Raw genomic sequence first — 25,437 nt, 5'->3', positions numbered from 1 at the left:
GCTGCCACTCTTTGCATCCCCAAATCGATGGTCTAGATGCGCTGAATTGAGCTCCAGGACAACCCGGACAAGTTCTCGAGTCGGTCGATTGTCCTGCGCCGATCTTCACTGATGAGATCACAGATTTTGTCGATATTGTCTTTGCTTGAAGCAATTGAAGGGTCGACTGGAACAGGGCTGATCTTCAACCACCATTTCTCCCTTTTTAAACTGAGAAAACCATTCGTACACTTGCATTTTACTAAGAGCACGGTCTTTGTAGGCTGTCTGAATTATCGCAACAGTTTCTGCTGCACGCTTGCCGAGCAAGAAACAAAACTTCACTGCCGTACGTCGTTCGTAAGAACTAGCCATTTCCTCATGCCGCGTCTGCACTGTACGCACACTGAAAGAACTGCCAAAGAAACCACGCTTCTCACTATTGGGTGACGCCGCGTGGCAGAATGACTCAGCAGAGATCCTACTATAACCCTCTGGCGGCGAAACCTGCTACTACAACTACACGATGTCAGCATTACGATTCCGATTACTTTTGGGTCCCCCCTCGGGTCCTTGGGTAGGACTTCACTTTATACAGCTGGTCATGGTGAAGTAAACTGAGAAAAACTGTAGTCTCAGACTATTCACCAGATGACTCAAGAATTGAATATCAGTGTGAGTTATCATTGGTTGCAGAAAGAAGCAGATACATATGTTTGCATACCATCCTGCAACATGCATCTGGTTCTTTCTACTTACTGGTCATTTGGTTTCCTGAGTATCACATGAACAGAGGAATATTACAATAGCAACTACTAGGTGCACAGTGAATGGGAAATTACAGATTGTATCTGGCCTCACAACCAGACTGTGGCCATGTGTGTACATGTCCAATGTTTACTTCCGATGAAGGCCTTGTTGGCCGAAAGCTTACTTTTCAACAGCCTTTCTGTCGTGCCTGTATGCGACTCAGCATCTCTGCTATATCGTGATCAGCAAATTATAGATTGTCATTTATTTGCTAGACAGACTTTTCGCCTCATTTTGTTGCCCTGGGAGATAAATATTTTACATAAACTATTGAGTGCACTTGGAAATAATGTGTGTTGCCTTCATACTATGCACTTAACTTTAATGCAAGCACAATAACTGAACATTTTCACATAATGTGTGTAAATTGAATACTTACATAGTTCACAACGAGAGCCATCCCAATTTGTACTTCTGGTTCTTTCTTGATTCTCTCTGTAAATCTTGCAGCTACTAACAGGTCTTTTGGAATCTGAAAACAAGGTAAAAACGTCACTGTCACTGGATACTGCATATACATCTTTGCACATACTGGTCATAGTTTATTAAGACTCTACGGTACTTCCTTTGTGATATTTATGACAATGTTTCCTTTTGAGATTTCTGGAGATGGCCGTCCAAAAAATGGATCGCTCCGGGGGTGTTTCCTGTGATAAACGTCAATGAGAAATGCAATTTTGAATATTGTGGTTCAATATGAAATTTACGTACCTAATTTAGACAGTGGCCTAAAATTTGTCTGGTACAGTTTAATGACATTGTTGACAAAAAATGTTAACAGGAATGAGTAATTGGAGCAATGGGCGAAGACACATGTTCTATCGCACACAATTTTTTATAATCCCATCATACACCAGTTGGAAAAACTGAATACTGTCCATGTTTGCTGTCACCAGTGTTCCGCATCCACATCCAGGCTCCACAAGCCACCTAACTTCAAGTGTACTTTTGGTATTGCTACAAGTTCCTCCTTTTCTGTAACTGAATGGTGTGCGAGGCGGAGGCAGTTGGTAAGCCTTCGAATGAGCTCTAATTTCTCTTTGGAATAAAACAACAGCCCCAATTAAACTTCTAACTTAATTTTAAAAACCATGGCCAGTTTTAGCCATTATCCATTTGTTATGAAAGCAGTAACTGTAATTGAACTGGTCAATGATCCTGTTTTCACCACAAACCCAAACATACAATACACCACAAACCATCTGATTATTTGATACTTACAGACACTTGGAGAACCTGATACACTCTGACGAGCAGATTACCCGATACACAAAAATACTTCACAAATCGACTGAATAAATTAAAGAAAATTATTTCAATTAGGAACAAATATATTAAAATATAATATAAGAAAATACTTCAACAGCCAATGAAGAAAGGGTTACAAAACTACAAAAAGCATACAGACTTACATGGAACCATTACAATAAAAAAAATATTTCTGTCAATGCCAAATTAAGACATTACAAAACAGTAGTCTTACCTGAGGCCTTGTATGCCTCAGAAACAACAGTAATCAGAGGAAGAACTAAAATCAAGGAAATGGAAAAGCAAGAGAGGAAAATTCTGAGAAAGATCTATGGGCCAGTTCAGAGACGGGGGATCTGGATAAAGAGACCAACAAAGGAATTTTACAAACAGGCAGAGACAATTACAGACAATATCAGAAAAAGAAGGGCAAAATTCTATGGGCACATTCATAGGATGAATGAAAATAGGCTGACCAAGAAGATTTTTAACATAGTGGTGATGAATAAGATGAAAACTAACTGGGTAAAGGAAACCATGGAAGACCTCAAAAATCTAAACATCTCCACAGAAGAAATATCAAACAGAGGAAAATACAGAGAAAAAAATCAACAAACAGAAATTCGAAGAAACACCAAAAGAGAAGAAACCAGGAAAGAAGTGGACAGAAGAGAGGAAGAAGAAACACAGTGATTTTATGAAAGGTTTTTGGGAAGAGAAAAGAAAGAGACAGAAAAAAGTGCCATGAATTTGAAATGTACCAATTTATGTACCGTATTGTCATTGTGAATATTGATTGTGTTTTAACGCTCTCCTTAATGGGGAATTAACGATGATGATAATAATAATAATAAGAAGAAGAAGAAGAAGAAGAAGAAGAAGAAAATACTTCAAAATGTGAAAGGATGTGTTCACTTTAAATTTGAGAGAAATATTTGAAAAGAATTAAATTTTTTGTGCTTGAAAAGAATTAAATCTTCTGTTATTAGTTTTTAAATAAATATTGGATTGTAATTTGAAGAACTTCTGCAATGTAAATGTTATAACACATAACCAAACTATAAAGCACATCTTTCAATTTAAACCATAAAAATGTAACATCTATGAGTTACAATGGGACACCATCATCGCTAGTCATTTTGTATGCGAGTTGTTGTTTGCTGAGTGTTAATGTTGGTCACTTAGCATGTAAGTCTGCCAGTTCTTGGAGAGAAGGGAGACATGTTTGTTGATTAAACACTAAGTAAATGTGATACAAACAACTGCGACTTTTGTTCAACTTGTTGACAAGTTACAGAAGTAGAACCTAAACAGTCCTTTAGCAAGCAAGTGAAATCAGAGTTGACAACAAAGCCTAACTGATGACAAACCTACAGTGGAGAATGGCAGCAAAGTCAAGTAATGCTAATTTAGTTCAAAAATTTTCGTGTAGCGTTGTTGGATTAACAATTGCACAACATAATTCTAAACCAAATTATGCTTTTAACAACATTTGGATGACACTATTGAATACCATTTCATTTTAAACATTAGTAAAAGGTAATGGAGGAGAATGTTATACATCAAAAAACAAAGTATAATGGAATTACTTATATAGAGAAGAATGTAACAACAGGCATTATCAACAGCAGGTTGATAAAATAACTAGTATCGAAAAACAACACCTCCACAAAAACCATAAAAACAGAATAGAAAAAAATAATATCCTATAAATTCATTCACAGTTTAGGAAACAGATATAAGTTCTTGTGACATACATTCCCGATGAACTGAGTAAACACACAATGTGTGAGTAACTAATCAATTAGTGGTACATCTGACAGAGATGGAAGGTCTCTCTCTCTCTCTCTCTCTCTCTCTCTCTCTCTCTCTCTCTCTCTGTCTCTTTTATTGTTGAACATGTGTTCTTTCAGTTTTTTACCAATAGTTGTGGGGATCAGTCCACTACTGTGAACAATTGGCAACTGAATTTAAATATATTTTTCTACAGCCAGAATGTCATCACAGCATGAATTTAGAGTAAGCATAACAAATAAAATAATTTATCATTAAGGTTCAAAAAATGTAAATGGCTCCTTAAAGTGCCAACACAATTGTCATTTACTGAAATTTATGCAACATCATTTCATATTGCAGAGACACACGATACGTTTTCAGCATTACATAAAAACTGTCTTTTGTTTGTTGGGTACTTCTGGGACAGCCCTTATACATTGACGTGACAAGAGCAATGCGACAGTGATATGCACGTATACAGATGGCAGGGCATTGGCAAAGGTGATATTTGTACTCAGGTGATTCTTATGAAAAGGTTTCCGACATGATTATGGCCCCATGAAAGGAATTAATAGACTTTGAATACAGAATGGTTGCTGGAGCTAGACGCATGGGAAATTCCATTTCAGAAATTGTTAGGGAATTCAATATTCCGAGATCCACAGTGTCACGAATGTGGCGAGAGTACCAAATTTCAGGCATTACCTCTCACCACGGACGACACAGTGGCCGACAGTCTTTACTTAACAACCGACGGCAGCAGTATTTTCGTAGAGCTGTCACTGCTAACAGACAAGCAACACTGTGTGAAATAACCGCATCAATCAATGTGGGATGTACAACCAACATACCCGTTAGGACAGTGCATCGAAATCTGAAATTAGTGGGCTATGGCAACAAGTGACCGATGTGAGTGCCTATGTCAACAGCACGGTGTCACCTGCAGTGCCTCTCCTGGGCTCTTGACCATATCGGTTGGGCCCTAGACGACTGGAAAATTGTGGCCTGGTCAGGTAAGTCCCAGTTTCAGCTGGTAAGAGCAGGTGGTCGGATTTGAGCACAGCGCAGGCCCCATGAAGCCATTGATGAAGATTGTCAACAAGGCTAAGTGCAAGCTGGTGGTGTTTTCATAACACTGTCTTTACATGCAATGGGCTGGGCCCTCTGGTCCAGCTGAACTGATCACTGACTGGGAATGGTTATGTTCAGCTACTTTGAGACCATTTCAAGCAATTCAACTGAATGAATTTTTATGGATGACAAGGCACCATGTCACTGGGACCCCAGTTGTTTGCTACAGGTTTGAAGAACATTCTGAACTATTTGATTGAATGATTTGGCCATCCAGATCACTCGTGATGAATCTCATCAAACATTTATGGGACATAATTCAGAGGTCGGCCTGTGCACAAAATCTTACACCGGCAACACTTTCGCAGTTATGGATGGCTATAGAGGCCGTGTGGCTCAGTATTTCTGCCAATGCCTTGCATCCATGCCAGGCCTGGTTCTGCACTACATTAGTAAAAATGGGTCAACAGAAGCGTCCGATCCCACGCGTCGGCTTTGACCCGTGACGTAAGGGTGTTGTCGTGTGTGACGTCATGATGGCGCGGAGTTTGGTTTGAGTGTGGCTGTCTCCAGTTCTGTTTTATCTTATTTTATTTACTTTTCTGATCTGTTCGTACTATCTCGTGAGATTTTTTTTTAAATTTAAAAACACTTATTACTTATTTTAATGATCTGTTTCCTTGAATTTCTGTTTTAGTTTATTATATTTATCTTTCTGATCTGTTCGTTCTATCCCGTGAGATTTTTTTTTTAAAAGACAAAAAACACTAATCAGCTACTGAAGCATCTTTATTTTCTATGGGTTGCATGGGTTACGACCCCTGGGGAGGTGGGTGGGTATTCATGCATGGCTGTCTTCACTTACACGTTGTAGCTACGCAAGGCGTCTAAATTTGTTTATATTTAGTTTGCCCCCCACCCAAAACACCCCATTTCCCGTGCTTGTCCCGTTAGTGTCATTAGGCTTCTTGTGGAAAGTGTGTGTGTTTTTGTTTCCGCCATATTTGTGACGTCATGGGTCAAAGCAGACGGGTGGGATCGGACGCTTCCGTATTTCCGTAAAAATGAGGTCTGACAGTATTAGGAGGTATCCCACGACTTGTCACTTCAGTCTAGGCCTGTCTTTATAGGTGATTCACTTATCTATAGTTTTGTAGATGACTGTTGCTACAGAATGCTTAACCCTGCCAGGAAATACGCCTCAAGTCTTGCAAATGCAATGCAAGGTGGTCTTGTAGACTTTTTTTAAGTAGAATCTGATTCAACAGCCAAATGTGGTTAAACTAGGAATATTCTCATACAGAACTGAAAACAGTAAGTAGAGAAACACTTCTGTACTTTGTCATGTGTTTGGACTAACGGCATTTTTAATACTAACAGGAACACAGATGACTGACATTTTGAGAAGACTGATGACCCCAATTTCCAAATAATTGGAAGGAGAGACAGCCCTGCTCACATTTTAATTTAGTTGAAAAGATTAAAAGTTTCGGTTTTTAAGCTACCGTTAGTATTTTAAAGAATAATGATATACAGAACACTCAGGAATGTACTAAACTAATTAAATGGCTGTCACTGTTCCTTCCAGCAGGACCAACCTGTCTAGAGCTCTTAAGATCTGATATGGATGTGTATCCAAAACCAGCAGTCTCAAAAACAAAAGTTTTCCTGGCAGAAAGAATGTCCCAAAAGACGATGGAATTAAAATCACAGTATGACCATGACAGCATTCATTTCATACAACAAAATACTTATAATAAATGCTTCTTAAGCAACACAGTATCCACATTTCACACAAAAGAAAAGAGATCACAAGGTGTCAGCAGATACTGTGTAGAGTTTCTACAACCAACTATCCATGGTATAAAAATATTATTTCTACTAATGCCACTACTACCGTTTCCATTCAGTGACCATGAAAAGATACACACACTCAAAAACAATGAATCTGTATCTTTTTTTACATAAGAGAATTATTGAAACTGCTTTTCTTGAATAAGATTTTCACAGATACACATTCACAAATTTTTTTGTAAATTATAACAATACATGCACTCATTATGTTCCACAGATGTCATCCAGGACAGTCTTCAGGGATGTGTAATGAACCAACTAAGGACACAGAAATCAGAGAAACTGTTGTTGTACGCTCTGTTAAAAATGATGTATACTGTATTAACAATAGACTGTTTCTATACTCCCTATCTTTATATATAATTGTGCCCTCTAAATATAATTGAGTAAATTAGAAAGCAACCTGCAACTCTTAAAACACTGCTGCCTCTTCAGTTTCACTAGAGGGCTCCTTTTTATCTACTCTTAGCAGCTTTACAACCTTTGAAAAATACACTGATCAGAAGCTATGTCTGGAATCTGCACTTCATAGTTTCGTATCTGTCACAAATTCATACTATCTTTCAAACACTGAACTTATGTGACCTGGTGATTGAAGATGCAGAAAGAAAGGAATGATAACATATGCTTGATATAACAGACTTTTAACACATAGGCCTGCCAGAAACTAGCTTAATTTCAATTTCATTAATATTTTATGGTGACTTAATCTGAACAGAAATTAACACAAATATACCAACTGTTACACATACAAGGTAAACACCTTGAAGCTGGTTACAACACATTACCCAATGAAAGTCCTCAAAACTGCTGCCACGAACACTAACTGAAAGATCAGTACTTTGCTTTTGTTCACCTCATGGTAAAATATGGTATTATACTTTTAGGATGCAAAGCATGAGGTATTGGACTTTTCAGATGCAAAAATCAGTTTTAAGCATAATGGAAGGAGTAGAAAAAATGTAATATCATACCACTGGTCATATGTATATCCATGAGATTGTTGTATTACACCTACATGTACATTAAAAAAACATGCAGCTAAAAAGCCAAACTTATTACATAAAAATGCAAAATCCACAATTATAACATGTAGGTGGAAGAAAAAAGCTAAAGCTATCGTCAGGTTGAGAGAAACATTACACAGTGAGAAAAAATACGCTGTGTGCTGGGACTGAATGAAGTCTTTGATACTATTTTGCCACCACTCAGGCAAAGTGTCACCTTTCCAAACACATCTATACATTGGGCTACATTAATGATCGGTCTGTCAACACAGTTTAAATCACAAATATAAACACAAAAAATATAGTTATGACGCAGTTGTCTTCTAGTTTGCACACATGACATCACACGCCACATCATTACATCATGGGAGAAAGCAGAAATCTGTTACCATTAGGTTCAGTTAATCTATGTAAAGGTTATGGAGTTCAGGGAGATGCTACATAAAATTTGAAGTTCTTAATTGGCATAGAAAGTATGAAGACTTTTGGTGCTTCAAAAAAATAACCTTACTTTCAATAGGGCCTACTATAAATAGGCTAATTCTGAACTGTTTCATGTTAAGCACAAAATGCACAATTGTAAGTTTGTGTGTCCAAGGTTCATTTTACAATGATATAGCATTTGGTAGCCCAACAGCAGCATAGATAAAGATATACAAATAAAAACACATTTAAATACTGAAAGGGCAGATACTAATGTTATCAGAGAAGTAACATAAATACCCACTATACTTCTCAACAGACTTGTCACATATCTGACCACATCTTGTAAATAATATGAGGCCTAATAAAGTATAATTCAATACAATGTTCTGATTAGTTATGCGAATTTCAAGAGTTTATTTACATTCTACAGTAACATCTTCCACGCAGACTAAGTCTTTCTCGAAAGTACCGCTTTTACTTCACTGACCTCCTGTGTTTAAGGGGCACTGCGACAGAACCTTCCTTTCACACCGCTACACAAATACTGATTCCACGAAAATGTCTGCATGACGAGATATAGACCTCAGATTGAAGGGAATCACATGTCATCGCAAACTGGTTCTAATGACATCAGAGCACAGAAACCGTGTACTAGTATAATACTCCGGGTCTAGTGCAGCAGGGGATACAACCCGTCGGTTTTGAACAATGACGTCATTCCTTAGTCATAGATCGTAATGTCTTCACTTCGAGGCATAGATAATAAAGCAGTTCTGTGTTCTAATAAGCTTTTGCTGTTATGTTTCAATTTCGTTTTTTTACTGATTGTTTAATAAAGTAGGATCAGTTTATTCTATCTCGTGAGATTTTTTTTTAAAAAAGCCAAAAAAACACTATTGCTTAATAAAGTAGGATCAGTTTATTCCATCTCGTGAGATTTTTTTTTTAAAAAGCCAAAAAACACTTATCAGCTACTGAAGGCAGCTACAACACTACGAAGAATCGCTTCTCGGTTTTTGACAAGATATTGCTTAATAAAGTAGGATCAGTTTATTCTATCTCGTGAGATTTTTTTTTAAAAAGCCAAAAAACACTTATTAGGTACTGAAGGGAGCTGCTTAATAAAGTAGGATCAGTTTATTCTATCTCCTGAGATTTTTTTTTTTTTTTTAAGTCAAAAAACACTTATGTTTTTGACAAGATTGATGTTTATCTCTCACGCATTCCTTTGTTTCTCAACATTCTCCTCAGCTCTTTTATCTCTGTAATACAAGCTCTCTGGCAACTTGTGACATCATTGTTCAAAGCCGACGGGTTGTATCCCCTGCTGCACTAGTCCCAATACTCCTTTACAGATATGATTACTGGAAATGAAATTTGGAAGCTGCTAATGGGACAGAACGGGACTAGTGCAGCAGGGGATACAACCCGTCGGCTTTGAACAATGACGTCACAAGTCGCCAGAGAGCATGTATTACAGAGATGAAAGAGCTGAGGAGAATGTTGAGAAACAAAGGAATGCAAGAGAGATAAACATTGATCTTGTCAAAAGCATAAGTGTTTTTTGACTTAAAAAAAAAAAAAAAACATCTCACGAGATAGAATAAACTGATCCTACTTTATTAAGCAATATCTTGTCAAAAGCCGAGAAGCGATTGTTCTTAATGTTCTAGCTCCCTTCAGTACGTAATAAGTGTTTTTTGACTTAAAAAAAAAAAAATCTCACGAGATAGAATAAACTGATCCTACTTTATTAAGCAGCTCCCTTCAGTACCTAATAAGTGTTTTTTGGCTTTTTTAAAAAAAATCTCATGAGATAGAATAAACTGATCCTACTTTATTAAGCAATATCTTGTCAAAAACCGAGAAGCGATTCTTCTTAGTGTTGTAGCTCCCTTCAGTAGCTAATAAGTGTTTTTTGGCTTTTTAAAAAAAAATCTCACGAGATAGAATAAACTGATCCTACTTTATTAAGCAATCAGTAAAAAAACGAAATTGAAACATAACAGCAAAAGCTTATTAGAACACAGAACTGCTTTATTATCTATGCCTCGAAGTGAAGACATTACGATCTATGACTAAGGAATGACGTCATTGTTCAAAGCCGACGGGTTGTATCCCCTGCTGCACTAGACCCAAACTTTGTCAGGTGTCTTGGCAGTTTTGTATTTCCTGCATCAAATGCGCTGCTTTCGTGTTATGTGACTTTCATACTTTCCAATCGTCTGCGGACAGATGTTTATATCTTTGACATAACAGATTTTGCCGAATTTGTTTTCCTGTATTCTAGAGCCTAATTTTGATAGGTTTTGTAAGTGACCATTCAATTCAATTCAATTATCATCCATTTTATCATATACATGATACAGGAATTGTCATCTTGAAGAGGCATATCATGAGATATAATTTATTGAGGTAGCATTCTGGGAATCGAGGTACTGAATTAAGAAATTATGCCCATAAGTTATACACTACTTCATCCATCATTTATTTAGCTACTGGATGGTAACAACAATAGGGACACTTATCTGTTTGCACCATTTTGCCAGCATGAATTATAGCTAATAATTTGCTTTAAGAAGTTCTTCCTATTGCCAGCAGCTAGGAATTATCAATTCTTGTAAATTTGGAATTAAGTGGCACTAAACTGAAAAAATTGTGGGTAATTTCCAAGAATGATAGCCTATCGAAGTCGCGGGTCCAAACGATACACATTGAGCGTGTGACAGTAAATCGATCACGCTACTATGATGGCGGGCGTTATGGGTGTTTACGGTGGTCACTGCAGAAAAGACGAAAGAAGACCGTTACAAAAGTACTTGTAATTACAAAGGAGATGACTTACCTTACTCGTCGGCAGTGTTGTCGTCATGTGATGTGTACGCTACAGGAACAATTCCCTTTGTGCCATTAATTAGCGGAGATATGTAACTTAGAGCAACTAAGGGAACGACGGAAAACGGATAAAAATGACCATCGCAAATAATTAAACATAACGCCCGCCAACAGAGTCGCATAATCGATTCACAATCACACGCTCGATATGTATCCTTTGGACCCTGCGACTTCGATAGGCAATCATTCTTGGAAATTACCAAATTTTGGTATCAGTCCAGTGGTCTTAATTCAGTCACATTTATTATACTGCGTAATAATAAGGACCAGAGCAGCAAATATATAAACGGGCTATAAAAGCATAAGAAGAAATCAGTAACATATATTACCCAGACTTCTTGCAGGAATAATTTCAAATGGCTCTGAGGTCATCAGCCCCCTAGAGCTTAGAACTACTTAAACCTAACTAACCTAAGGACATTATACACATCCATGCCCCAGGCAGGATTCGAATCTGCGACTGTAGCAGTCGCGCAGTTCCAGACTGAAAAGCCTAGAACCACTCGGTCACAAGGGCCGGCTGGAATCATCTCAACGAATTCTGAATACTAACAGTTTCCTGAGTGTACCTATATAGAAAAATCATGTTTTTAAAAATAAACTGTGTTTATGTTAAACAAAGGGGAAAAAAGTAACTGCTAGGATCATTATTTCAAGACACAAACTTGCTGATAAAGATTTCACAAAGGTATTATGCTTATTATTAAACAGTCTAACTGAGAGTTTGAAGTATGTGGAAGCATTACCAGAAAACTTAGGGAGTACTTGAACACAGCAGTTTTCTTCATTGTGGAGAAATTTTTGGAGGTCAGTTCAAAAGAACTAGAACAATAATTGTGGCTCTAAACCAGTTTGAGTAATATTTTTATTTATACAATTGATGACAAACTTGTATATTTTTTATGAAGCTTATATTTTATTAATTTTAAACATACCACTGTAGAACCTTCCAAGTGCTCTAATTGTGATCTACATTTTATTCACAACTATTCTGATTTATTCAATACAACTCTAGACATTGGTTAGAAGATAAACAAGTATGTTGTCTGTTGGAGTATGTAGACCAAACAGTCACAGCACAATGAACATATTAAAGACATGTAATGGACCTACGGGGAAACCTTGAGTCAGTTCACAAGTCAAAAGCTGAATCACTAGCATTTAACTTTCTTCAGCTATCCGCTTGTGGTCCTTGAAGTATAGCACTCCTTGTCAATGATTCGCATTTATGAGTGTGCCACTCTCACTTTTCTTACTCGCAGTTAAATTTTCCATTTTTTCTCACACTGAGCAGGACTGCAAAGTGGCTGATCAAAAAATTACCATAACAGACTGGAGCATATAATACAATGGTCAAGTATGGCAGATTTTCATCTAACATTCACAAGTCACCTCGATAAAGCTCATAATATGTACACTTAAAGGAACTGGAAAACATGTTAAACATTTCAAGGTAACTGAAATGCAGAGTTTGGTATGTTTCATTGAAGTATAAAATCCAGACTAAAATCTAAAACAATTCATACAGTGTAATGTCTTTGTGGTTCTTATATCATGACATATCTGGCTCTACACCACTTACTGTTCTTGCTAAAGAAGTTTGTATGAGGTACAGGTATAAGGAGTTCCCTCAAGTACTCACAGGAACCAAATATATTATCATTTTACTATAAAATTCCACTGGAAATCGCGATGAAGTTAAGTTGCTGTTGAAATGCAATTTCTATAACAGTATCTGAACACCAAAACCAAAAGTATTAAATTATATTGTTGATTTGCCTGAGAATCATTTATAATACACAAGTATCAAGATTCCTCTAGCGTAATAACCAAACATAGCACATGTACAAAATTAAACACATAAACATATACAAATCAGATAATTATTCTCAAACACATAAATAAATAACATACTCAAAAAAATTAAACTCATGGAATGCTGAGCAAAAACGTAAGTGTCTTCTGAGACAACAAATTTGAGAAAAATGTTCTTGTAAGGTAGCTACATGTAAGATTTTGTGGAGTAAACAAGATACATTCAGATACAAATTCAGTGCACATTGTCCAGAAGAGAACAATATCAACAGAAATTTTACTGTTTCATTTCTGAGTAGATCTACTGTATCTGTTCTGAGTTATAGTTTAGAAATATCATTTTCGATACTTTTTCACTGTCTGTTATTGTTTAACCTGCTTTGAAAATATGTGCTTACTTGGAACAGAGGTGGCCATAATACAAAGATGTCATTTCATTATTTGAAACAACATAGTAAACAACACATGATTTTCTTTCCATCACAGTAATAAATCTTGTGATCCGTGTATCAGTGGCATCTTCATATATTTATAAAGCTCGACTATACTTGCAGCACGTGGATTGTCTACTCTTTGGATCAAGCCTCATACAGCTTGGTCAAAATCTTGCCAAATGCTGCCACTGCTAGAACTGAATGTGCTCACCACAACTGGTTTGGCTAGTGGTGGATTGTCTGTAGAACACCGAGTGGGTTTCTATTGTATTGCACTCCACTTGTTAATTGTGGCCTCTTTTGCTTCTTTTAATCAATGCCCAGTTTTTGGAAATATTTCTACCTGAAGCGAGGACCCAATAATGTTGCTTCACAAGCAATTGATTCATCTGCAAACTTTTGGTTGTGGCGGGTACAGATTCCATCCTCAAGTTTAGCAGTTACTGTATTAATGGCTTCATTGCAGTAATCTGAGATTTTCAGTCTCAGAAAATGACTTTGTAAACTTTTGCTTATTAGGATAAGCTTACATTTCTATTGTCACTTACTCTAAAGGAGATAGTATTTCACAAGATTTTTCAATAACTGACCAGTCTTCATTGGACAGTTTTGTTTGTGAACCCACACTGATGATTGCAAGGAATTCCATCTCGTAGGGCAATCTTGTTTCGGTGTTAAAATATGGAAGCCCATTTACTTCTGAATATTGTGCAACTTCCCAGGTGCTTGAGGACTTCTTTTAAAAAATTCCACTATTGACTTCACTTTTGTCCTTGTGTCAGTAATTGGTTCAAGCCTTGCTTGCACAATTAAATTTAGTGTATGTGCAAAACAAAGTACATGTACCATTTGCACATCATCACTGCCTACACCATATGAGGTGCATTATCCATAGTTTAAACTACCATTTTATTGGTAATACCCCAAGTTGAAGTCGCATTTTGTAAGTCACTGGAAATGTTGTCATGGAATTTAAAACTAGATAACAAATGTGACTTCAGATTGTAGTTTTCATCAATGAAGTTATCAGTCATAGAGATAATGCAGATGTAGGATGCAGCTTGCCCTGCAGATCTTCCTTGCACAAGTGTGTTGAAGAACACCTGAGAGTGTAAACTGTTGGAGAGTGATTTTCTACTGGGAGGAACATAGTTTTCAGTTAATAGACGAGTCATTTTTCTAAATTCCACACTCTCAACTACATTGAATGGAAGATATTCTTTAGCAACAAATCGTAAAATCTGTTCGTCTATTTTGGCTCGTTTGGATGAAATCTTGATACAAATCGAGTAATCTTAGTTTGTCTACCACACTTACCCAAACCTGGATCTTGCACAGATTGTTTATCTTGACACACAAGCACTGGAATGGCAGATTCCTGAACAGTTGCTGTGGTAACTGTGCAAGATGCTACCCCTGGCAGGTGTAAAATGAATGTGTAGAACGGAAAATACTGAAAGCAAAAATGAAGATTTGGCTCTGTCTGTCTACCCCCTGCAGCAGTTCTTAAGATCTGCTCCTTCTTGCTCTTCTTCTTCTTCTTCTTCTTCTTCTTCTTTCGATTTCGGCCATCTTTGGACCACGTTCAACAATTCACTTGCCCGGCTTTTTGATCTTTTTTTATCTCTTCCCAATACTTCCTCATCATTTTCGAGTGGTTCCTCCTCCGCTCTTCCGACCATTTCCTGTTATTATTCTTTAGTTTCGTTTCTTCTGGAAAACACTTAATTCTGTTCACTATTTGTCTAAACTTTTCCCTGTCCCTGATTGACTCACGGGTGACATTAAAATAGGCCAAATCCTTTTTCACCATCTGTATCCATTTATTGTTGGTTTTTTCGTTCCTGTTACTATGTTCAAACACTTTTCTTGTTAGTCTGTTTCCATCCATCCTCGACAGGTGACCATAAATCGTTAGTCTGCGTTTACGCATTGCCTCACTCACTTTCTCAATAGTTTTGTATATTTCCTTATTACTCTTTAGCTTGTACTCTTCTCCAATCTTTCTCGGTCCTAATATTTTTCTCAAAATTTTCCTTTCTTTCTTTTCCATGTTTTCTATTTCCCCCTTTTTGTTAAGAGTTAGGCACTCCGGTGCATACAGGCATTCTGGTCTAATGACAGTTTTATAATGTCTTAATTTAGCTTGAATCGAAATGTTTTTTTTGTTATATATGTCTTTGGTTTTTTGAAAAGCAAATTCCATTTTCCTTGCTCTCGCCTGGTTTGCACTCTTGTCTAAACCATTCACTTGAATTATTTCACCTAAATACTTAAATTTTTCTACTCTCTTAATATTGCCGTATTTAGTAATAAGATTTTTCTTGTTATTTCTATGATTAGACATATACACGGTTTTTTCAAATGAAATCTGCAGTCCAGCTCTGGCCGAAACTTCTTGTAGTTTCTCCAGGTAGTTCTGAGCTATTTCTGCGTTTTCTGTAACTATTGCCAGATCGTCTGCAAAAGCTAAACAGTCCACTTCTATTTTTTCTTTTTTTGTTCCAATTCTGATGTCATTCTTGGTGCCTTTGAGTTTTTCTTTCCATATTCTCAATATCTTTTCCAGTACGCAGTTGAAGAGGATTGGGGATAAACCATCACCTTGTCTAACACCTGTTTTAATTTCGAACTTCCTTGAAATTTCACCCATAAATTTAACTTTGGCCTTACTGTTTGTTAGTGTCTGTTTGATAATTTGAATTGTTTTCTTATCGATCGCAAATTCTTCCAATACTTTCAGTAATGTTTCTCTATCTACCGAGTCGTATGCTTTTTTGAAATCTACAAATACTATTGCAAATCTCTGGCCTCTTGAGATTCTGTAACGAATTAGTGTTTTCAGGTTAAATATTTGTTCAACACAGGATCTACCTTGTCTAAAACCTGCTTGATATTCACCTATTTTTTTATCCAGAACTGGCTCCACGATTTGAAGTAATTTCCTTGACAAAATTTTGTATCCTACTGGTAGTAGCGAGATCCCTCTATAATTATTAACATTCATCTTATCCCCCTTTTTGTGTAGTGGGTGTATCAGGGCACACTGCCAGTCTTCAGGAATTCTTTCTTCGTCCCAGATCTTCTTAAACATATGTTCCAAAACTTGTGGGAGGTTGGTATCCATTATTTTTAGGATTTCTGGTACTATGGAGTCTTCACCTGGGGCTTTATTGTTTTTTAGACTGTGTATTATGTGTTTTATTTCTTCAGCGTCTGGAGGTTTTGACTCGGTATTAGTATTTCGGTGGTTTTCAAAACTCATTTTATCTTTGGGTGGTTCACAATTTAGTAGATTCTCGAAATATTTTGCTAATATTTCACAATTAGTCTTGTTTGTCAAACCTAGCTTGTTCTCTTCATCTTTAAAACATAAATTTGGGGATTGGTATTTGGTTAGCTGTTTTCTAAAAGTTTTGCAGAAATCTCTAGAATTATTTCTTTTAAAGTCTTCCTCAATCTGTTCTAGGTTATCCTGAAATTGTCTTCTTTTTTTATTACGGAAAAGCTTAGCTGTGTCTCTTCTCTGGATTTTAAAATTGTCAAGATCTTGAGGATCTTTTGTGGAGTTCCATTTCTGCCACAATTTCTGTCTCTTCTCCAGGTTCTCATCACATTCATTGTCCCACCATGGATGTCTTCTTACTCTTTTCACGAGACAATTTTCTTTTGCTATTTCAACTATTTCGTTTTTGATCTCCTCCCATCCCGCTTCCTTATTTATTGTGGATATGCCATCGCTATCTTTGTGCAATGCTCTTTGAAACCGTTGTTTAATTTCTTCATTTTTTAAAGTTTCTGTGTTATATTTTGGAATTTTGTAAAAGGTTTTCTTCTCTTTTCGAAATGGGAGTGGTCTGAATTTAATCGTAGTCAAATAGTGGTCTGAATCAACATCAAGGCTTTTCAGCACTTTAGTGTTTTGAATTTCTTCTTGACGATGAAGTGAGATAGCCACATGGTCAATTTGGAATTCTCCGAGAAGTGGATTTGGTGATCTCCATGTTTTAGTTTTTCGGCTCAGCTTTTTGAAATGTGTTGTCATTATTTTCAAGTTGAAATGCCTACATACCTCTATAAGCCTTTCTCCATTTTTTGAAGTTCTTTTGTGACCTGGGAAGAGGCCTACTGTTCCATGGTATTTTTTCTCCCTTCCTATTTGTGCGTTAAAATCGCCTACTAACATTTTTATGTTCTTCTTTGAGCATCTATCCAGTTCCATTTCAAGTATCTCCCAAAATTCTTCAACTTTCTCCGGGTTATTTTTGTTGTCCTGGTTTATGGGTGCATGACAGTTGATTATAGAGTATCCTTTGTTTTTACATTTAATCTCAAGAATGGATAGTCTCTCAGAACTTGAGTAGAAGTTAGTAACTGAATCTAAAATTGAGTGATGTACCAGAAATGCTGTTCCCAGGTATGGCATTTGTTTCATTAAGATTTTACCTGGTTTTCCTTTAAATAAACGATAGTTTTCAAAATCTAAAGCTCTTCAACATATAAATTACAACACAAACATAAATGAATGATTAAGGGAATTAGTAACTACAAAAAGATAAATACTGTATTTTCTAATACATTTGTGGTAGATTAAAACCCCTTTATATATTAAAAATGTTTGTATATCAGTGTCCAATAGACATGAGAGATACAAATGAATTTCCTAACAAATTACCCAAACCTGCTCCTTTTTATGGCTACGCGATCTAATATAAATAACGCGAGATGACTGACATCATCTGTGTACCAAGACAATACTTTCAAAGATGATCTACAATGGTGTGCAACCTCAGTGGCAATAAAATTTACGTGATCACAGCTGTTTAGCCTTATAGCCCTAATATGCCGAAGCAGTTAGCAAAATCACCGTATGTACTGCGTCTGGTATGTCAAAGTGATGGTTCTTGTACACGTCTGCGACAATGGAAGAACTCCAGTCACAAAATAAAAACTCTTTCAAATACTAGGACGGCAGAAGGCGGTCCACTGACTAGTATGATCTAATACTGTCTTCTCCTTTCTGTGTTCTACAGACAAGAAACGCGAACTCCCAGCCACAAGGGCGGAATTCAGATAACGTCTCTACATGAGCATAGACAGAAGAAGTGCTCTCAATCATTGAACGTGTGTACTCAGCGACAACTACCTACCCGGAGGCGAAGTCCAGAATCCTGTAAGTTTGCATTAGTACAATGCCTAACAGCCTAATTATAAAGTCTCCTGAGAGCAAAGACTGTAAGTCCGTCTGTACCAACAAAGCTCAAAACGGAAGAGCCACTTTCTCTCCACCGCTGGCTTCCCAGCAAAGCTTGGCTCCCCTCCCTCGTAACTACAGAAAGCGAATCATATTCTCGAAACCACGGAATATTCTCCGTCTCTACAAATTCTTCCAAACGCCAACCAACCAATTTTAGTCTTTTGTCGTCCAGCGCGGAAAGTTTGCAAGGAAATACCTATCCCCGTTAATTAGGAATACATACAATGGTATGCTTCTCAGAGTGAAAATCCTTGGAAATAACCCAGCCTCCGTGATTTCCGAGGTAACGCTTCCTCGTCCGTCTCTGCTGCGTCCAAGATTTTCAGAGTTTCCGAAGTATTACCCGTTTATCTTTCCAGCCCCTTCCGTCTCTCTGAACAGCATAAATACAACACTTCCACATACAAATAACGGTGCGCTCTCATGTAGCCACGTGGAGCAGGCCACCTAGTGAACTCTCGTTTCTCTGGATGGAGACTAATCATACTTGGACGACACACCTGCGTGTCTCCGCAAACCTCTACTAGCAAGTCACTCATTTGTTGCCCCATTGCTAAACATGGAAAATAGACAGTAATTTCATGCAGTAGTTCTAAAATCTTTTCAAAATGCAGAAATTCTCTCATAACATGTTCCTCATCAATTGGGTAATAAATTTACCTATTCACACATCTTTAAAACTTTTTATTTTTTTATTTCTTATTTTCAGTTGCACTCGTTTCTCATTTCTACTTTATTCCTTCATGGACAGATAGCACATCTTAAACGCCAGACACCATTCAAATTGTATGCTCAGCCTGCTGTGCATATAGTTTTAGCCTACACATAGAAACATACCCTAGTTTTCTCACTCTCGACATCCTGCCCTTTTATGCACTATAGTACCTCTTTTAACATGATAATTCCACAGAAAATATTGATAAATCTACATATCCCTTCAGTGCAATAACTTAATTGCTAACTATATACACTACTGGCAATTAAAATTGCTACACCACAAACATGACGTGCTACAGACGCGAAATTTAACTGACTGGAAGAAGATGATGTGATATGCAAATGATTAGCTTTTCAGAGCATTCACACATGGTTGGCGCCTGTTGCGACGCCTACAACGTGCTGACATGAGGAAAGTTTCCAACCGATTTCTCATACACAAACAGCAGCTGACTGGCGTTGCCTGGTGAAAAGTTGTCATGATGCCTTGTGTAATGAGGAGAAATGCAGACCATCACATTTCCAACTTTGATAAAGGACAGATTGTAGCCTGTCGCGATTGCGGTTTATCGTATCACGACATTGCTGCTCATGTTGGTCGAGATCCAATGACTGTTAGCAGAATATGGAATCGGTGGGTTCAGGAGGCTGATACAGAATGCTGTGCTGGATCCTGATGGCCTCGTATCACTAGCAGTCGAGATGAGATGCATCTTATCCGCATGGCTGTAACGGATCGTGCAGCCACGTCTCGATCCCTGAGTCAACAGATGGGGACGTTTGCAAGACAACAACCATCTGCACCAACAGTTCGACGACGTTTGCAGCAGCACGGACTATCAGCTCGGAGACTGTGGCTGCGGTTACCCTTGACGCTGCATCACAGACAGGAGCGCCTGCGATGGTGTACTCGACGACGAACCTGGGGGCACGAATGGAAAAACGTCATTTCTTCGGATGAATCCAGGTTCTGTTTACAGCATCACGATGGTCGCATCCGTGTTAGGCGATATCGCGGTGAACGCAAATTGGAAGCGTGTATCCGTCATCGCCATACTGGCGTATCACCCGGCGTGATGGTATGGGGTGCCATTGGTTACACGTCTCGATCACCTCTTGTTCACATTGACGGCATTTTGAACAGTGGACGTTACATTTCAGATGTGTTACGGCCTGTGGCTCTACCCTTCATTCGATCCCTGTGAAACCCTACATTTCAGCTGGATAATGCACGACCGCATGTTGCAGGTCCTGTACGGGCCTTTCGGGATACAGAAAATGTTCAACTGCTGCCCTGACCAGCACATTCTCCAGATCTCTCACCAATTGAAAACGTCTGGTCAATGGTGGCCGAGCAACTGGCTCGTCACAATACGCCAGTCACTACTCTTGATGAATGTGGTATCTTGTTGAAGCTGCATGGGCAGCTGTACCTGTACACGCCACCCGAACTCTGTTTGACTCAATGCCCAAGCGTATCAAGGCCGTTATTACGGCCAGAGGTGGTTGTTCTGGGTACTGATTTCTTAGGATCTATGCAGCCAAATTGCGTGAAAATGTAATCACATGTCAGTTCTAGTATAAAATATTAGTCCAACGAATACCCGTTTATCATCTGCATTTCTTTTTGGTGTAGCAATTTTAATGGCCAGTAGTGTAGTTTTGTTCGGAGCGTCACCACCTTATTTTTCACTTCCCTTGTTTCAAGTTTTATCGACTGAATTTCGACACTAACGTTTTGAATTTTACTTCCCATTTCGGCACTAACGTTTTGAATTTTAGTACCCATTTCAGCACTAAAGTTATGAATTTTATTTCCCATTTCAGAGCGTCCTTCATCATTCCCCTTTTTTATTTCACTTGAATTTTATTCCCCATTTCACTTCTCATTGCTTTTAGGTATGCAAGGATGTCCAGCACATCTGTGTTACCTAGCTCTTCTCTCCTACTGTGACTTTCTCTTCCTCTACTCTTAGGCGATTTTCTGCCCTTTTCCCTCCCATTTCTTAGTATTCAAGAAAGTCATTAAGGCATGCCCCTGATATACTGCCTCGTGTCGATGTCACTGACGGCGATCTACCACGATTGTCCCGCGTTCAACGTTAGACAGATCGGCACTGTACTATTGCAAACTTAGAGGATTCTGGACTTCGTCTCCGGGTAGGGAGTCGTCGTTGAGTACTTCCTACATTATGGACACATATCTTCACGATAGCCTCAGTGTGTATCTGTTCCTCATCTTCGCTATCAGATTACCCACCACAGACTTAACTGTGTCTATCACCCTTAAAAAGTTCCCTTGGACCAGTACTCTCCTCACCTGTGCATTGTGCTGCCAACAAAGCTTACTCATCCCATAGGCTTTCTTGATTGCCCCGTGTATCTGCCATTTCTATATTGTTACAACTAGTGATCTGTTGTGCCACTAAGCGCGCTTTCGCCCTAGTTATCATGGAGTGATTCCTGATAAGGGTTCACTCTTTAAAGTACACACAATTTACTCTACCCACATTTATTATGAAATTGGCATGTAACATAAAATATCTATAACAAACAAGCTAAACTAATGGCAGCGTCGTGGACGAGCAGTATCGTTACAATACAAACAAAATACAATGGCAAATGACAACAGTAACGACGGCCGCTGTGGCCGAGCGGTTCTAGGCGCTTCAGTCCGGAACCGCGCTGCTGCTACGGCCACAGGTTCGAATCCTGCCTCGGGCATGGATGTGTGTGATGTCCTTAGGTTAGTTAGGCTTAAGTAGTTCTAAGTCTAGGGGACTGATGACCTCAGATGTTAAGCCCCATAGTGCTTAGAGCCATTTGAACCATTTGACAACAGAAATATCAATAAATTGCAGCCAGTCGGCTGAAGCGCAACGCCTCTGAAAAAAATACAATAAAAAACACAAACATTCCAGAATGAGATTTCCACTCTGCAGCGGAGGGTGCGCTGATATGAATCTTCCTGGCAGATTAAAACTGTGTGCCAGACCGAGACTCGAACTCAGAACCTTTGCCTTTCGCGGGCAAGTGCTCTACCAACTGAGCTACCCAAGCATGACTCACGCCCCATACTCACAGCTTTACTTCCGCCAGTACCTCGTCTCCTACCTTCCAGACTTTACAGAAGCTCTCCTGCGAACCTTGCAGAACTGGCGGAAGTAAAACTGTGAGGATGGGGCGTGAGTCGTGCTTGGGTAGCTCAGTTGGTAGAGCACTTGCCCGCGAAAGGCAAAGGTCCCGAGTTCGAGTCTCGGTCCGGCTTACAGATTTAATCTGTCAGGAAGTTTCAACACAAATATTATTTTTAATGTTATTGCGTGACTTTACCACTGCAAACTATATACGCAGGCTGATCACAATCAATAACACCTAAACATTATAAATGGGAAAAATTTTTTTGAAAATTTCCGTGGTTTCAAGCCACTTTATGACTACTATCAGAAAACTCTAAGAAAGATCCTGGCAGAGTAAGCCATATCCAAGATGCTACTCCAGGCGGGTGTAAAATGAATGTGCGCAACAGAAAATACTGAATGCGAAAATGAAGATTTGGCCCTGTCTGACTACCCCCTGAAGCAGATCTGTTAATGGTGATGTTATCTCCTCCTTTTTGCTCTTTAACATATAAATTAAAACATAAACATAAATGAATAATTAAGGAAACTACACTCATGCTCATAAATGAAGGATAATTGCAGAACGAAAAACTGACGCTAATAGCATAGGCGCATAGGGAACACACACGACACAGATCTGTAAGTCCACAGTATTGGTGATAAGTTGAGAAAAATGTCCTGAAACGCATGTGCTACAAAACGCCACTGTTTTCTGTGCACGTACCCCGACATCAATATGGGATATGATCACCATACACACGTACACAGGCCGCACAACGGGTTGGCATACTCTGGATCAGGTGGTCGAGCAGCTGCTGGGGTATAGCCTCCCATTCTTACACCAGTGCCTGTCGGAGCTCCTGAAGTGTCGTAGGTGTTTGAAGACGTGCAGCGATACGTCGACCGAGAGCATCCCAGACGTACTTGGTGGGGTTTAGGTCTGGAGTACAGGCAGGACACTCCATTCGCCCGATATCTTCCCTTTCAAGGTACTCCTCCACGATGGCAGCTCGGTGGGGCCGAGTGTTATCATCCATCAGGAGGACGGTGGGACCCACTGCACCCCTGAAAAGGTGGACATGCTGGTGCAAAATGACGTCCTGATACACCTGACCTGTTACAGTTCCTCTGTCAAAGACAAGCAGGAATTAAGGGGTTGGTATTTGGTTCCTGGTTCACGCCAGATGAAAACCCGGCGAGAATCACTGTTCAGACTATACCTGGACTTGTCTGTGAACATAACCTGGGACCACTGTTTCAATGACCATGTACTGTGTTGTTGACACCAGGCTTTATGGGCTCTGCTGTTCGCAGGTCTCCGGGTGAATAAACCATGTCTATTCAGTCATCTGTAGACGGTGTGTCTGGAGACAACTGTTCCAGTGGCTGCGGTAAGGTCCTGAGCGAGGCTACCTGCAGTACTCCGTGGCCGTCTGCGGCCACTGATGGTGAGATGTGGGTCTTCTTGTGGTGTTGTACACTGTGGACGTCCCGTACTGTAGCGCCTGGACAAGTTTCCTGTCTGCTGGAATCGTTGCCATAATCTTGAGATCACACTTTGTGGCACACAGAGGGCCCGTGCTACGACCTGCCGTGTTTGACCAGCCTCCAGTCGCCCTAGTATTCTACCCCTCATAACGTCATCAGTATGTGTTCTTTGAGCTATTTTCAACACACAGTCACCATTAGCACGTCGGAAAACGTCTGCACACTTACTCACTCCATCATACTGTGACATGCACCAACACACCTCTGTGCATGTGGACTGCTGCCAGCGCCACCGTGCGACGAGCGCAGGTAAAATGCACCGCATGGCCATAACTCGAGGTGATTTAAACCCACAAACCACCCACCAGAGCATTGTTTCACCATGTATCAGCATTATCCTTCATTTATGAGCATGAGTGTAGTAACTACAAAATGATAAATGCTGTTTCTTCTTATACATTTATTGTAAATTAAAACCCCTTTATATATTACAAATCTTTATATATCAATGTCCAATGGACATAAGAGATACAAATGAATTTCCTAACAAATTGCCCAAATCTGTCCCTTTTTATGGCTACGTGATCTAATATAAATAACGCGAGATGACTGACATCATCTACGTACCAAGATAATACTTTCAAAAATGATCTACAGTGGTGTGGAACCTCAGTGGAAAAACAACTTATGTGATCACAGCTGTTTAGATTTATAGCCCTAATATGCTGAAGCAGTTAGCAATATCACCGTATGTACTGCGTCTGGTATGTCGGAGTGATGGTTCTCATACATGTCTGCGACGATGGAAGAACTCCAGTCACAAAATAAAAGCTCTTTCAAATACTAGGACGGCAGAAGGCGGTCCTCTGACTAGTATAATCTAATACTGTCTTCTCCTTTCTGTGTTCTACAGACAAGAAACGCGAACTCCCAGCCACAAGGGAGGAATTCAGATAACGTCTCTACATGAGTGTAGACAGAAGAAGTGCTCTCAGTCACTGAACGTGTGTACTCAACGACAACTCCCTACTCGGAAGCGAAGTCCAGAATCGCATAAGTTCGCAACAGTACAGTGCCTAACTGCCTAATTATAAAATCTCATGAGAGCAAAGACAGCAAGTCCGTCTGTACCAACAAAGCTGATACTCAGCGACCGTCAAACATGGGTGCTCAAAACGGGAAACCCACTTTCTCTCCACCACTGGCTTCCCAGCAAAACTCGGCTCCCCTCCCTCATAACTGCAGAAAGCAAATCATATACTCGAAACCACGTAATATTCTCCCTCTCTACAGATTCTTCCGAACGCCGACCAACCATGTTTTAGTCTTTCGTCGTCCAGCGTGGAAAGTTTGTGAGGAAATACCTATTCCCGTTAATTAGGAATACATACAATGGTATGCTTCCCAGAATAAAAATCCTCGGAAATATCCCAGACTGTGTGATTTCCGAGGTAACGCTTCCTCGTTCCTCTCTGCTGCGTCCCAGATTTTCAGAGTTTCCGAAGTATTATTCGCTTACCTTTCCAGCCCCTCTACAA

The 25,437-nt window shown here is 39.0% G+C and overlaps 1 protein-coding gene across 1 annotated transcript in view; it reads right to left on the bottom strand.

The window, feature by feature from the left end:
- The window catches only part of LOC126426520 (uncharacterized), a 204,948-nt gene that overhangs the window by 167,951 nt on the left and 11,560 nt on the right, over positions 1 to 25,437 (bottom strand). The window contains exon 2 of the mRNA XM_050088425.1: positions 1,169 to 1,261. Coding sequence (XP_049944382.1) covers positions 1,169 to 1,261 — 93 coding nt within the window. The remainder of the gene's footprint in view (positions 1 to 1,168; positions 1,262 to 25,437) is intronic.

Source organism: Schistocerca serialis, chromosome 11 (genome assembly GCF_023864345.2).
Source record: "Schistocerca serialis cubense isolate TAMUIC-IGC-003099 chromosome 11, iqSchSeri2.2, whole genome shotgun sequence".
NCBI lineage: Eukaryota > Metazoa > Arthropoda > Insecta > Orthoptera > Acrididae > Schistocerca > Schistocerca serialis.
Note: the sequence above shows the minus strand (reverse complement) of the source record. Positions and strands in the feature narration are given on the sequence as shown.